General features: G+C 39.5%; 1 protein-coding gene across 6 annotated transcripts in view; it reads right to left on the reverse strand.

Moving 5' to 3' along the window:
• CTPS2 (CTP synthase 2) overlaps positions 1 to 14193 on the reverse strand; it is a 145576-nt gene that overhangs the window by 103177 nt on the left and 28206 nt on the right. For all 6 annotated transcript variants that reach the window (XM_077816266.1, XM_077816252.1, XM_077816226.1 and 3 more), the window contains 3 exons: positions 11723 to 11803; positions 7456 to 7607; positions 4166 to 4298 (listed from right to left, as the gene is read on the reverse strand). In XM_077816266.1, coding sequence (XP_077672392.1) covers positions 4166 to 4298; positions 7456 to 7607; positions 11723 to 11803 — 366 coding nt within the window. The remainder of the gene's footprint in view (positions 1 to 4165; positions 4299 to 7455; positions 7608 to 11722; positions 11804 to 14193) is intronic.

The following is a 14193-nucleotide window of genomic DNA, read 5'->3' on the forward strand; positions in this document are numbered from 1 at the left end:
AAAACAGTGGAGGGATCTACCTGAAATGGGAAACTGGATGCGGAATGCAGACTTACTTTAAGAGGTGGAGGTTGTTATATCGGGACATCTACTATTGTTATTTACTATTGGAAAGATGCTCTAATATCATGGTGATGATATCACATCAGAAAACAGATGGATGAGATTAGATAAGATCTAGCATCACTGTTATCATCCTACTTTACCCCAAATGTTTAGCTCTGCTCTTCAATTTGCTCCTGACAGACATGTCACTTATCAGGCTTCCAACAAACTGCAAATTTCCAAGAAAATCAACTTGTGTCATTTAAATGGGGAGTGCAAAAAATGTTTACCTGTTTGGGATGCTGTTTCGTAATTCTGCAGCTCAAAAACAGCTGTGTTCTCAAATGAGCATTGGCATGAGGTCATAACAAAGATTAGGTCCCTATAAATATGCTTTCTTTTTTAATTAGAGGGGTGAATTTAATATCTGTAAATTGGGTATTGCAGACGCACAAGCCGTTTTTTCCCCAAAATTTGGTTTGTTGAAGAAAAAATTCACCTGTGTTGAAAAAAAAGGATTATACATCTGCAGGAGTTAATATATAGATATTAAATTCTAAAAACAAATTGTCTAGGGACAATAACAATATAGGCAAGTTCTAGCTATCCAGCTATGTATTTCTATTTGCCCCATAAATGTAGTAGATGAGCATCTCTCTCAGACACAATAAAATACAAATAAAAATGTAAGCAGGGTCTGAATGAGCTCTCCCCTGGCATCTAGTGATGAGCTGGGGGAAAAGACTGCAGAAATAGACCATGTTTTTATAGCTACACCTACTCCGCCTTAGTGTGCCACATGATGGGACTGCTTTGCCAAAACAATCACTTTTGGCTGGTGTTGGATTACAAATCACATTAGTATTGAGTGCAGGGATAATGAAATGTTGCTGTCCTTATTGTACGAGTAAAGGGCAGCAGAACTGTGCTTAGCCTGCCCTGATTGAGGGCTCACCCTAAACTGAACCTCACTCACTAAGCAGGATATAGGGGTGCCAAATCCCAGTGAAGGAGAGAAAGGATTTGGACTCTGCTTAAAGAGTTCTGGAAACCATTTGATCTTCCCTCCTCCAGTGCTTAAGGACAGAACTAATTAGACTCAATTGAGAGTCATTACTCACTGTTAAGCACGACTAGGGGCTAGGCCTTAGACTTGGTATAGGGACAGTGCAAAGGCTAAAGAGCTGGGTTAAGAGGTGGAACCTCATAACATGGGATGGCAGAAGTAGGAGTGAGTGTCCAATAGTGGCAGCATGTGACCAATGGCAGCAAGAGAAAAGCAGCAGAGGCAGCGGCAAAGAGCCAGTTGCAGAGGCGCACAGCGACCACATAGACATTGCTTGACGGTCCACCCCCTTTCTGGAGTGGGAGGTAAACTCCTCTGAACTCTGGGTCTTCGCTGATCAAGGACGGCCAACTGTGAGTGGGGTGCAGCGGAGGAAGAGGGGAGTGATGTGTTAAAGGGACATTCATTTGTCAGACTTTCCCACTACAAGGTGGGAAACTGAAGCAGAATGTACTGTGGGGTCAGGGTCCATTATGGCCACATGCTTTTGAATGTGGTTGTGAAGTTTTCCCAAACTAATGCTTGGTTCCCTTTCCCTTTAAATAAAAGTATCTTTTGTTATATACAGACTAAGACTATGTCTACACTAGCACTTACTGCAGTATAACTTCTGTCGCTCAGGAGTGTGTAAAAGGCCTCTGATTTTACACTTTCTATTTACCAAGCTATAAAAGATGGTCATTCATAAATGAGCAAGTATTTCAATACATTTAAGCTAAAACATTATTTCAGTGTTATAATTTCAATGTGGAGCAGTTAATATATGGTAGTTGATGAGTAAACTCAAAACTCTTGCTTTCACCATTATACATCTGAGGCTAGACTATGGCTCTATTCGGGACAGTACTTATGCACGTGCTTAACTTTAAGAAGAATATTTGGCCTGCTCCAGGGACCAGTGAGGAGTGATGGAGACATGCCTGTACCTCATCCTCTCTCCACCTCCTCTGGAAGAGCTTACGCTCCTGACAGCACTAGATAGAGCACAGGGACTGTGATTCAAGAGGGAGAGAAATGCTCTTTGCACCCTTCCAGCCACACAAGAATCAGGTGCAATCTAGCCCAGGATTGCTTGTTATGATCAATTTATCTGAAGTCACTTAGAGACCATGTACTACAGCAGCGTGTCATTTCCGATACTGTATTTTTCTCTGCAAACTCAGATTCTTAGTGTTTTGCTAAAACACAGGCTGTTAAAATTTCATCTGTATTCATAAACTAATATTAACATATTCCTCCACACCACTTTAGCAACTTTTGGCTTGGGATCTCCAGAGGTGAAACCTGGCAACAGAAGCAGAAAGTTTCACTATAAAAATAGTTGATATCACACTTTTAAGATTACCGCAACTTCCCAGTTTAAGTAAGAACAAGTTAGTTTCTGAAATGTTCCTTAAATTGACCACTTCCTTTGACGTATGTAAAAAAATAAAATAAAAGGGCCAAATTCCGATAAACTCACACTGAGTAGCACCTTGCTCCATGTCTAATCCTACTGATATAAATAGGGTTACTCATGGAGTAAGGTGTTACTCATTGTGAGTAAGGGTATCAGAATCTTGCCCTAAATGTTAAACAGAAATTCAAGTTCTATTTATCATAGAATTATAGAAATGTAGGGCTGGGAGGGACCTCAAAGGTCATCTAGTCCAGCTACCCACACTGGGATTTAAAGTCCTGACAAATTTGCCACTGGTCTCTCACGTGAGATTCTCCCAAACACTTCAGACAACTGAAGTGCGGGTCACTCATGGGCATAGGCTTGCCACAGGAGGCACAAGGTTTGAAGCCCAGAGACCACGGCACACCCAGCCCCGTGGGTGAAGAGAGCCCCTCAACAATAAGGGGAGGGGGTTCTATCTACCTAACACTATTTACAATATATGCACTATAACTATACTTAAGACTAACAAACTATAAAACAGAGTAAGAACCACGGAGAAGACCATCTTTCCGAAGCAAGAGGAGTTGTTCCAGCAACCATCACAGGTGGTAAGAAGGAACCGAGAGGGTGTGGGGCACTCCTTATACGAGCACATAAGTGCATGGTTCCAGGGGGTGCTAGAGCCAGCCACTGAGGGAAATATCTCCAGCAACAGTGCACATGGGGCACACACACCTACCATGGAATGGACATGAGCAAACACTCAAAGAACAACCAATCCTCTCCCTCTTTAAAACAACTCTTAACATATTTGAAGCCTGTTATAAGGTCCCACATCAGTCTTCTTTTCTCAAGACTACACGTGCTGAGTTTTTTAACCTTTCCTCATAGGTCAGGTTTTCCAAAACCTTTAATCATTTTTGTTGATCTCCTCTGGACTCTTTCCAATATGTCTACATCCTTCTTAAAGTGTGATGCCCAGAAATGGATGTACTACTCCAGCTGAGGCCTCACCAGTAGAGCAGGACAATTACCATCCGTGCCTTATATATGAAATTCCTGTCAGTATTAGCCTTTTTTGCAGTTACATAACATTGTTGGCTCATGTTCAATTTGTGATCCACTATAAGCCCCAGATCCTTTTCAGCAGTAGTTATCCCCATTTTTTATTTGTGCATTTGATTTTTCCTTTCTAAAATGTAGTACTTTGCATTTGTCTTTATTGAATTTCATTTTGTTGGTTTCAGGCTAATTCTCCAATTTGCCAAGGTCATTTTTATTTTTTTTCAAAGACTATAATGTTTTTCCACTTTTGAGCTCCGTTCTGCAAATGCTTACTGCAAAGGGTAATGCTTGATGCTGCATGTAGTCTTATTAAAATCAACAAGCACTTCCTTTGGTAGAAAGCACTTGCAGATTAATGTCCTTTGTTTGTAAAGCAAATCCAAGTAGGGCCATTATTGCAGTGCCCCTTTCAGATACATTTAGTGTAAAATAAAATAAAAAAGAAATCTTTCATACTCCTTAAAAACCCATCTCCAGTCATTTTGTGTACACCTGTATATGTAAGTCCTAATTAAGATACATTTTAATATTACATTTGCCTAAGTGATGGAAGCTAACCATTACATGTTAAAGCATTCCTGAAACTGAAAGAGATTGATCCTCACCATTAAATTCAGTTTGTGATTAATTGCCAAAGCTGAATGTTCCAAGGCCTTGAAAACAGATGCATAGCAGTCACTTAGTTTCGTATACTTGCCAACCAGAGCTATGGAGCATATCTTCAGCAACCTTTCATATCTGACAAAAGCAAGGTTTCTAATTATTATGCTCATATTATGCATTCTAACTAAGGCTGTTGATTAATCGCAGTTAACTCATGTGATTAACTCAAAAAAATTAATTGTCGTGGTTAATTGCAATTTTTATCACACTGTGAAACAATACAATAACAATTGAAATTTATTATATATTTTGAATGTTTTTCTACATTTTCATATCTTACTCCTGGGGGAATTATGCACCACTGCACTTGCGCAGAATTTATGTCCCCAGCAGATTTCTTTGTTTCCCTGCAGAAAAATGACTTTCTGATGGGGAAGCAAAGGGAAACCACAAAAGCGGTCATGCGACCCTTCCCAGCAGTATGTTTTGAGTGACCAAAGCAGCTGGCAGAGAGGTAAATCACTGTGGGGTGGGGGTGGGACTGGAGAAGATGTGGCTGGTGGCTCCTACCCTGCGCCGGGCTCAGCTACTAGTCCTGGCTGGGCTGGGGAGGATGGGACTTCCTCTTTCCCTGCATGGCATTCAGGGCTGGGTCAGACCCACTCCCAGATTTCTCCTTCGGCTATAGGAAGCTCTGCAAACTCGCCCCCACACACACCCCCGCACTTCCTGCACCCATCAGTCCTCAGTTGCAGGGATCATTGTACAGGGAGCTTCTCCCCAATCCATACAACCCCCATGCATCCAGACATTCCCATACCCAGACGCTCCTGCTGAGCCTCACCCCCTCTGCACCCAGAACCCTCCTGACGAGCCCCACTCCCCCTGCACCTGGCCCACCACAACGAGCAACCACACCCAGATCCCCATCTACCAAGCCCCAACCAGCTGTACCTGGATCCCAACCCCACTGAGCCCCCCACACCCAGACCCCCCTACTGAGCTCTATCCCCATCCACACTCAAACCCCCCATGCTGAGCCCCAACCACCTTCACCAGGACCCTCCTGCAGAGTCCCAGTACCATTGAACCCAGAACCCCCCAACAAGCCCCTGTGCATCCAGATCCGCCTGCACCCCAATCCCCTCTGAGCCACCTGCACCAGATTGCCCCACATAGAATCTGTCAACCCACACCTGGATTCACCCCACACTAAGCTCCTCCACACTTGGATCTGCCTTGCTGAGCCTGCCTGCCCACACCTGGTGCACCTGGCACGGAGGGGCAGGGCTCTGGGGTGTCTCTGGGGCAGGCCTGATCCTTGCACTGTGTCAAGGTTGGGTGCAGCCTCACCACTGAGTTTGTTTTCTGGGAGGGGGGAGCTGCACAGTGATCTCCCACCTCTGTGCAGCCAGTGGCCTATGCTCCCCAATGCCTTCTGGAGCCTCCACATTTATTTGACAAATAAAATTTGCAGAATTTTAAAATATTGTGCGCAGAATTTTAAATTTTTTTGGTGCAGAATGCCCTCAGGAGTAATATATATTGTATTCTATGTTGTAATTGAAATCAAAGCATATATTATTTTTTATTACAAATATTGCACTGTAAAAATGATAAAAGAAATAGTATTTTTCAATTCACCTCAAAGTAGTGCAATCTCTTTGTCATGAAAGTGCAACTTAAAAATGTAGATTTTTTTTTTGTTACATAACTGCACTCAAAAACAAAACAATATAAAATTTTAAAACCTACAAGTCCACTCAGTCCTATTTCCTGTTCAGCCAACCGCTAAGACAAGCAAGTTTGTTTACATTTATGGGAGATAATGCTGCCCTATTCTTATTTACAATGTGACCAGAAAGTGAGAACAAGCATTTGCAAGGCACTTTTGTAGCCAGAATTGCAAGGTACTTACGTGTCAGATATGCTAAACATTCGTATGCCTCTTCACGCTTCGGCCACCATTCCAGAGGACATGCTTCCATGCTGAAGACGCTCATTAAAAAAATAAGGCGTTAATTATATTTGTGGCTAAACTCCTTGGGGGAGAATTGTATGTCTCTGGCTCTGTGTTTTATCCGAATTCTGCCATGTATTTCATGTTACAGCAGTCTCAGATGATGACCCAGCAAATGTTGTTCAGTTTAAGAACGCTTTCACTGCAGATTAGACAAAACACAAAGAAGGCACCAATGTGAGATTTCTAAAGATAGCTACAGCACTCAACCGAAGGCTTAAGGATCTGAAGTGCCTTCCAAAATTTGAGAGGGATGAGGTGTGGAGCATGCTGTCAGAAGTCTTCAAAGAGCAACACTCCAATGCAGAAACTACAGCACCTGAACCACCAAAAAAGGAAATCAACCTTCTGCTGGTGGCATCTGACTCAGATAATGAAAATGAACATGCGTTGGTCCGCACTGCTTTGGATCATTATTGAACAGAACCCATCATCAGCATGGATGCATGTCCCCTGGAATGGTGGTTGACGCATGAAGGGACATATGAATCTTTAGCGCATCTGGCTTATAAATATCTTGCAACGCCGGCTACAACAATACCATGAGAACACCTTTTCTCACTTTCAGGTGACATTGTAAACAAGAAGCAGGTAGCATTATCTCCTGCAAATTTAAACAAACTTGTTTGTCTGAGCGATTGGCTGAACAAGAACTAGGACTGAGTGGACTTGCAGGACATGCAAAGTTTAACATTGTTTTATTTTTTAATGCAGGATTTTTTTACATGATTCTACATTTGTAAGTTCAACTTTCATGATAAAGAGATTCCTCTACAGTACTTGTATTAGGTGAATCGAAAAATACTATTTCTTTTGTTGTTTTACAGTGCAAATACTTGTAATCAAAAATAAATATAAAGTGAGCACTGTATACTTTGTATTCTGTGTTGTAATTCAAATCAATATATTTGAAAATGTAGAAAGCATCCAAAATATTTAAATAAATGGTATTCTATTATTGTTTAACAGTGCGATTAATCACAATTAATTTTTTGAATCATGCGATTAATCATGATTAATTTTTTAATTGTTTGACAGCCCTAATTCTAACAAATGTTTCTTTTCTAAAAATAAGATCATAAAATACCCCATTTTAAAAAAAACATAAAAATTTTTAAACTTAGAAGGCCATAGCCTCAGCAGGCATAAGTCAGCATTGCTACACTGAGTACAGTGGAACTATATCACTTATGCCAATTCAGGACCTGACCCAGAGTCTTATATTCATAATGATTTAAAAACTTTGAGAAAACGTAATAAGAGTTACAATACCTGCCTGCCATTTTCTTCCATTTGAAAAGAAGATCACTTGGTTGGTCATCAATAGGTAGGTTTAATCTCTGTTTAAAATATTTAATAATGCCTTGTTCTTCCAACAGGATCGGCACTCGGTAAGTGGAAGAAACATCATGGATAAATATCACCTAGTAAATAAATTGCGATTATAAACGAAAATTGGTCTTCTAAATACTTGCATACGAAACATAAAAGCTAAGGAGATTCATACCTACAGAACAAATGTAATTCAATACATATACTTTGCCCGTATACTAAAATTAGATAAAGCAACATAATCAATGTTTAATGTCCCTCTCAATCACTTATCTGTAAAGAAAAGCTATTTAAAGTATAAAGATGAGGATTCCCTCAACATTTCCCTTCTTTACCCCACCAGAGTAGTGGACAAGCTATGTATTATTATTATTATTATTATTTGTATTACCATAACACCTAGGAGACCTAGTCATGGACCAGGACTGTGCTAGGCGCTGAAGAAAATGCTTCACTGTGACAAAGGCCTCAGTCCTATGAACATACATGCGAGTAACGCCATTGAGGTCAATGTTGCTACCCACGTGTGTTTGCAGAATCTGGACGCATAGTGTGTGTTCCAGATGTAAACATATCTAGTGTGTTTTAAAATATTAATACTAAGATCTGTTTATATGTGAGGCCCCACAAAAAGTTAGAGATCAAGTTGGTTTTCCTTTTTAACAAATAAACAAACAAACAAACATACATTGCAGTATATTTATTGCCTGAAGAAAGAACATGAATGGAGCCTGCTTCCTATTTGCAAAGAAAAGCTCTCTACTGGGGCCTAAAGAGTTAATGGTGTTTTCAGTAATGGAGGGTTTTCTTAACCACACTATATTATGCAGTCAAATGGTAGACGTTCCAATTCAAAAATATATTTATAAATGTACTCTCAATATAAAGTGTGACCAAATTGTCAATAATTAAGCTCACTATATTTAGCCTGCAGGAAATTGTGGAATCTAAAGTCCTGAGTATGAATCTATATGCCCTCTCTTGATGTCATGTATGGAGATCTGCTTGATAAGGAATGGCTAGTTACCCCCACAGTAACTGCAGTTCTTCAAGATGTTGTAGTCAGTGTAGATCCCACTGTAGGTGGGCATGTGTCTCATGCATGGAATAGCGGAGTTTTTTGACTAACTGTGTTATTAGGGCTGCGCCTGCACTCTGTTCTCTTTAGTGCACCCATAGAAGGACCCAAAGGTTGGGGTAACTGCAACCCTCCCTCAGTTCCCTCACAATTCAAAGCTCGTGTTAGCCAGGGACTCCAAAAAGAAGGGATGGAGGACAGGTCGTGGCATCCACATTGATGACATCTCAAAGAACTACTGTTACTGTAAGGTTTCAGAGTAGCAGCCGTGTTAGTCTGTATTCACAAAAAGAACAGGAGTACTTGTGGCACCTTAGAGACTAACCAATTTATTTGAGCATAAGCTTTCGTGAGCTACAGCTCACTTCACTGGATGCATAGAATGGAACATATAGTAAGATATAGATAGATATAGATATAGACACACACACACACACATATACATGCAGATAAGTTAAATATTACTATACAAACTGTGAGAGGCAAATTAGTTAAGATGAGCTATTATCAGCAGGAGAAAAAAAACTTTTGTGATAATCACTACAAAAGTTTATTTTTCTCCTGCTGATAATAGCTCATCTTAACTAACTAGCCTCTTACAGTTTGTACGGTAACTTCCAACTTATCTGTATGTGTATATATATACACATAATATATATATATATATACACATACACATATCTTACTATATGTTCCATTCTATGCATCCGATGAAGTGAGCTGTAGCTCACGAAAGCTTATGCTCTAATAAATTTGTTAGTCTCTAAGGTGCCACAAGCACTCCTGTTCTTGTTACTGTAAGGTAAATAACCATTCTTTCTCCTGCGACTATGTGTCAGCGTGGATCCTGCTGTAGGTGACTGGCAAGCGGTAACCTCTCTGGATGATAGGAGTGAGAAGTTCCAGCTGCATCAGTCAAACAGCAATTGAAGCACTCCTTTCCAAAAGTTGGGATCTGGCTGCCATGTCAAGGATATAATATTTAAACAAAAGTCAGTGGGTTGCTGCAGGCTGCAAGATCTCAAAGACTGAAACATTCCTGAAACAGGCACTGGACACTTGCTGCCTTTGCCCCAGTGAAGTGTGTCTTGAAGTTCGGAGGGAGAGACTCATCAGCCATCTGATAGTAGGCGGAAAATGAACTTTGTGATCCACTTACAGTCTCTGTGACAAGATGGCTTGGCCTTTTGATGGACCAGAAATATCCACAAAGAAGTTTGGATTCAGCCTGAAAGGCTTGGTCCTGTTAAGATCATTGAGCAAAGCTCTGGATACATCCTAGTATACAGCTTCTTTTATCCCAGAGTCAAATGCAGCTTTGAGAAGAAGACTGGTAGGGTGACTGACTGGTTCAGGTGAAATTCTAAGACTCCTTTAGGGATGAACCTGGGGTGTGATTTCAACATCACTTTATCGCTATGGAAGGATGTGAAAGGCAGCCCAGCTATGAGGGCTTAGAACTCACTGATCCTCTGTGCTGAGGGATGGCCACCAGAGACACCATCTTGACAGTGGGTGGTATAATGAGCAATCCCACAGTAGTTTAAAAGGAGGCTCCATGAGTTTTTAGGCGAATAATGCTGAGGTCCCACATAGTCGTCGGTGTCTAACCAGAGTTTAAGTATAAAGGAGGCCCTGGAGGAATTTCAATACCATCAGATGAAAGAAGTTAGAGTATGACTGTACTAGATTATGGCAGACCAATATTGCTGCAAGGTGAATCCTGAGAATGTAAAATGCTTGTCCTGCATGCTTCAGGAGCAACATGTAGCTGAGAATCTTCAGTGCCAGGTCCTCTAATGGGTCCCTATTGTTTTGGACTTCCCACACAGAAAATCTTTTCCATTTCGGGACACAGGTCTTCCTGGTGGAAAGTTTCTAGCTCTGTCTGAGAATTTCTTGAATCTGTAGGGAGCAGTCTCTGCAAGTAGTGTTCAATCAGCCGACCACCAAGCTATCAGGTGCTATGACTTGTGAGTCTGGGTGCAGTATCTGATCTTTGCTCTAAGATATGTGTGGGCAGGTTAGGCGCTGGCTAAGAGGCCACCTCGGACATCTACAATAGATCTGACACCAGAACTGTCTCATCCAGTAAGAGGCTATCGGGATGATCGCAGCCTTGTCACATCTAATCGTGGATATTCCCCTGGGAATCAGAAGAATCGGCAGAAAGGCATAAAGAGGTCCCCAAGGCCATTGAAGAATCGAGGTGTCTAGTAATGAGCCTTGGCTGACCCCCACCCTTCTAGAGAAGAAGTCTGGGCCATAGGTGGTAAGAAGGAACTGAGGGAGGGTTGTGGCCATTCAGGCCCTTATGCTCTCATTCAGGAGCATGAGGCAGCACTGGGTGCATGCATGGCTCCGACCAACACTGCTATTCAAACAAACTCCAGTCTCATATGCATCAAGTGCATGTGCACCTACAATGGGAGCCACACTGACACACTCAGAGAAGAACTGTAGTGTCTACACGAGCCACGTATGAATCTATTATGCTTGTTAACATGTAAAAGCTTTAATACTCCAGAAATATTGGATAGTATTTGCATGTTTATTTTGGGGTACTGAAGAGCCATTGACAATTTAGTCACTGCTAATGGTGATGTTATAAAAAGTTTACAAAGGATTAATAACTGATGTAAATGTTATACGCACATTAAAGACATAAATAGGATGCTATACATGGTTATAGATACATCAGTAAAAGCTGTTATAGGTTATTATAAACCATGGTTTCAAGCAACCTTCTGAAGTATTGTTCTAACAATTTATAACAACTGATTAAACATGTATTCAAAATCTAATTCTTAACCCTTTATAAACAATCTGTAATTGGATCCTTTGTAGTAAGCGTGACAAAATTATTAAAGGCTATTTGACATACCAAAATTAACATGTAAACAATAACCAATACTTTTGAGTAGTTTATATTTTATATATTGATTATTTTATATTTCATCATATAATTGCTTGCAATTTAAAAATCAGTGGATTATTGAAACAAGTATTTCTTGGAGATTAAAAACAGAAATATATTCAGATATTTAAGGTGTATAAAACTAGAAAAATCATAATTGTATAGTTTGAGAAAAAGAAAGATGATGGCCAAGGAAGTCTGAAAGTACAAACCTGTTCAGGTTCCACATGGCAAAACATGGAAATCTTTTCCTTCACCGCCATTTCTATAGGCTTTGTACTTCTGCAGACTATCTGTCAAAATACATCATAAATAAGAGGCATGGAAAAATAAGATAGGAAAAGACTCTAAGTAAATGGAAGCTCCTCAACATTAAATATGGAAAAGATTGACCTCTCAAGAAACAACAGCCTGGACAAATAATTTTTTTCTGTTAGTTCTACAATATATCATAACACACATAAATACCATTTAACAAGAGATAGCTACATCAGATCTCCACCAACATATCCATACCTTTATTCACCTACTTTCCTGTTTTCTACTTTTTATATTTCCATTGCTTCCTCTGCTTCCAACGCTACCTCTCTATCATCCTCCTCAATTCTCCCCTTCTTCCTGACCCTACTCTTTATTCTTTCATGCTTTACTAGTTTACTCTTCAGGTATCATTTGAGTAACACACAAAATAGCAAAGAATAAGGAGAGTCAAAAGTGTGATACATTATCACCAAGTTTGTTGTGTTTTTGTCAGTTATCCTTTGTTTATTTACATGACTTTCTTTATCCTTCCAGTACCTTAACAGTACATTTTGGTTTGTTTGTAATTCACCTGACTGCTGCCCAGTGGACCTGGGAGCTGCTCTGTGTCCCTGAAAGAGAAGATCAACAGACCAAAGAGAGGAGTTTCTTTTCTTTTCTAACCTTCCAATTCCCTTTTTCTGATGTATTTATATCTGTGAATCCTTTGTGCTGAAAGCAGGACATTTGCGAATTTGTAGAAATATTTGCAATTTTTACCAACAAGGAATTTTTTTCCCAGGACAGATGTTAAGTGATTAATTTCTCAATTATTATTTATGTTACCATAGCATGTAGGAGCCTTAGTCCCCATGATATCAGGCACTGTACAAACACAGAATGCCTTTCCCCCCTATTTATGATTTGTTTGTGTGCAAGTGCTGATTATATTTTTAAAAAGCCTTTTTGTTCAGTAAACTTGCTCTTACTCCTTGATCACTTTGCTAAGTAAAATACATGCCAACTGAATTTTATTTTGCCTACCCTTAAAACAGGTACTCCAGTATGGAAAAATGTAATGCAAACCATAAAGAAAGAACTAGTGCAAGTTCTAATCGTTAAAGAAGAATTATGTAAGTAATTTTTAAATTCCCTTTACCTAAATGTGGATGAATATTCAGTTACACTTAAAAATTGACTTCTGTCTTGGAGAAAGGCTTTATCAACCATGACAATGTGTGTTCAAGATATTACAGAGAAGTCTACAATTCTTAACACACAGCTTCCAAGAGGGTGACACCAGGAGGTAAGAATTGTCTGCATGATGCGGTAAAATTATTGCTAATGGAGTCATAAAATTAAATGCATCAGCAATAGCAGGAAATAAAAAACTGCTGGTTTATATTTCCCAAAGCAATAAAATACAGGTTCACAGTAGGAATTATATAATTCAAGGAGGCAGCATTGGCAACCAGACAAGATATAATTTTTCAAGATGTCATGAGGGAGTCCCTTGGATGTATAGAGATTGTGCTCTATTTTCAAAGCTCTTTAGCTTAGAAGAAGACTACTCCACTCTGTTTTAGTGGTCAACAGCTACAGATAGTAGGAACATTATTGTTCTTATGCCTGAATTCAGGATATGGGAAAGTGACTACATTAATCTGTTTTCCTTTCATTCCACACTCAAAAATTAACAGTTTTTAAAAGTCTAATTTTCACAATAAGGCACAGGCAATTACTTTAACTATCTCCAGAAATCAGGTGCCCATTTTGTGTCTGAAGTTAATTGCATGCAACAGAGTTTGAAATTTAGGCCCTAAATCCTGAAATATTGGGTATGAGTGAAAACTTTGCATCAAAACCAGTTAAAGTTACTAAGTCACAACAGGTTTCAGAGTAGCAGCCGTGTTAGTCTGTATCCGCAAAAAGAAAAGGAGGACTTGTGGCACCTTAGAGACTAAATTTGTTAGTCTCTAAGGTGCCACAAGTCCTCCTTTTCTTTTTAAGTCACAACAGTGTGGTTACCTATCATGTCCTTTACCAAACTGATGATGTTGCAGTTACGATTAAGGGATTTTGATAACTGTATTCTAATGGATGTTAAGACAGCCTAGAATGAAAATATAGGCACTGTTTTTTAAACAGTGAAAACTGAAATAAAGCAAAGAAATGAGAAGCTAAGATAATAAATCTTACCTACCCTACATATAACTGTAGACATTATCATTATCAGATGACAGAAAATGCATCACAATGAAACAACCTTAATGCCAATCTATGGATTGTTTGACTTTACGTATTTTTTATTAGCTTGATTTCAGTAGCTAAATATTTTCTTTAAATAGATATTTTTAAATGGGAAATATTGGTTAATATATTTATCCATTAACAGTAAAAAAAACTGGTACAGTGCCTATAATTGTTTTTTCCTTGATAGTAA

The sequence above is a fragment of the Eretmochelys imbricata genome, chromosome 1 (assembly GCF_965152235.1).
Source record: "Eretmochelys imbricata isolate rEreImb1 chromosome 1, rEreImb1.hap1, whole genome shotgun sequence".
NCBI lineage: Eukaryota > Metazoa > Chordata > Testudines > Cheloniidae > Eretmochelys > Eretmochelys imbricata.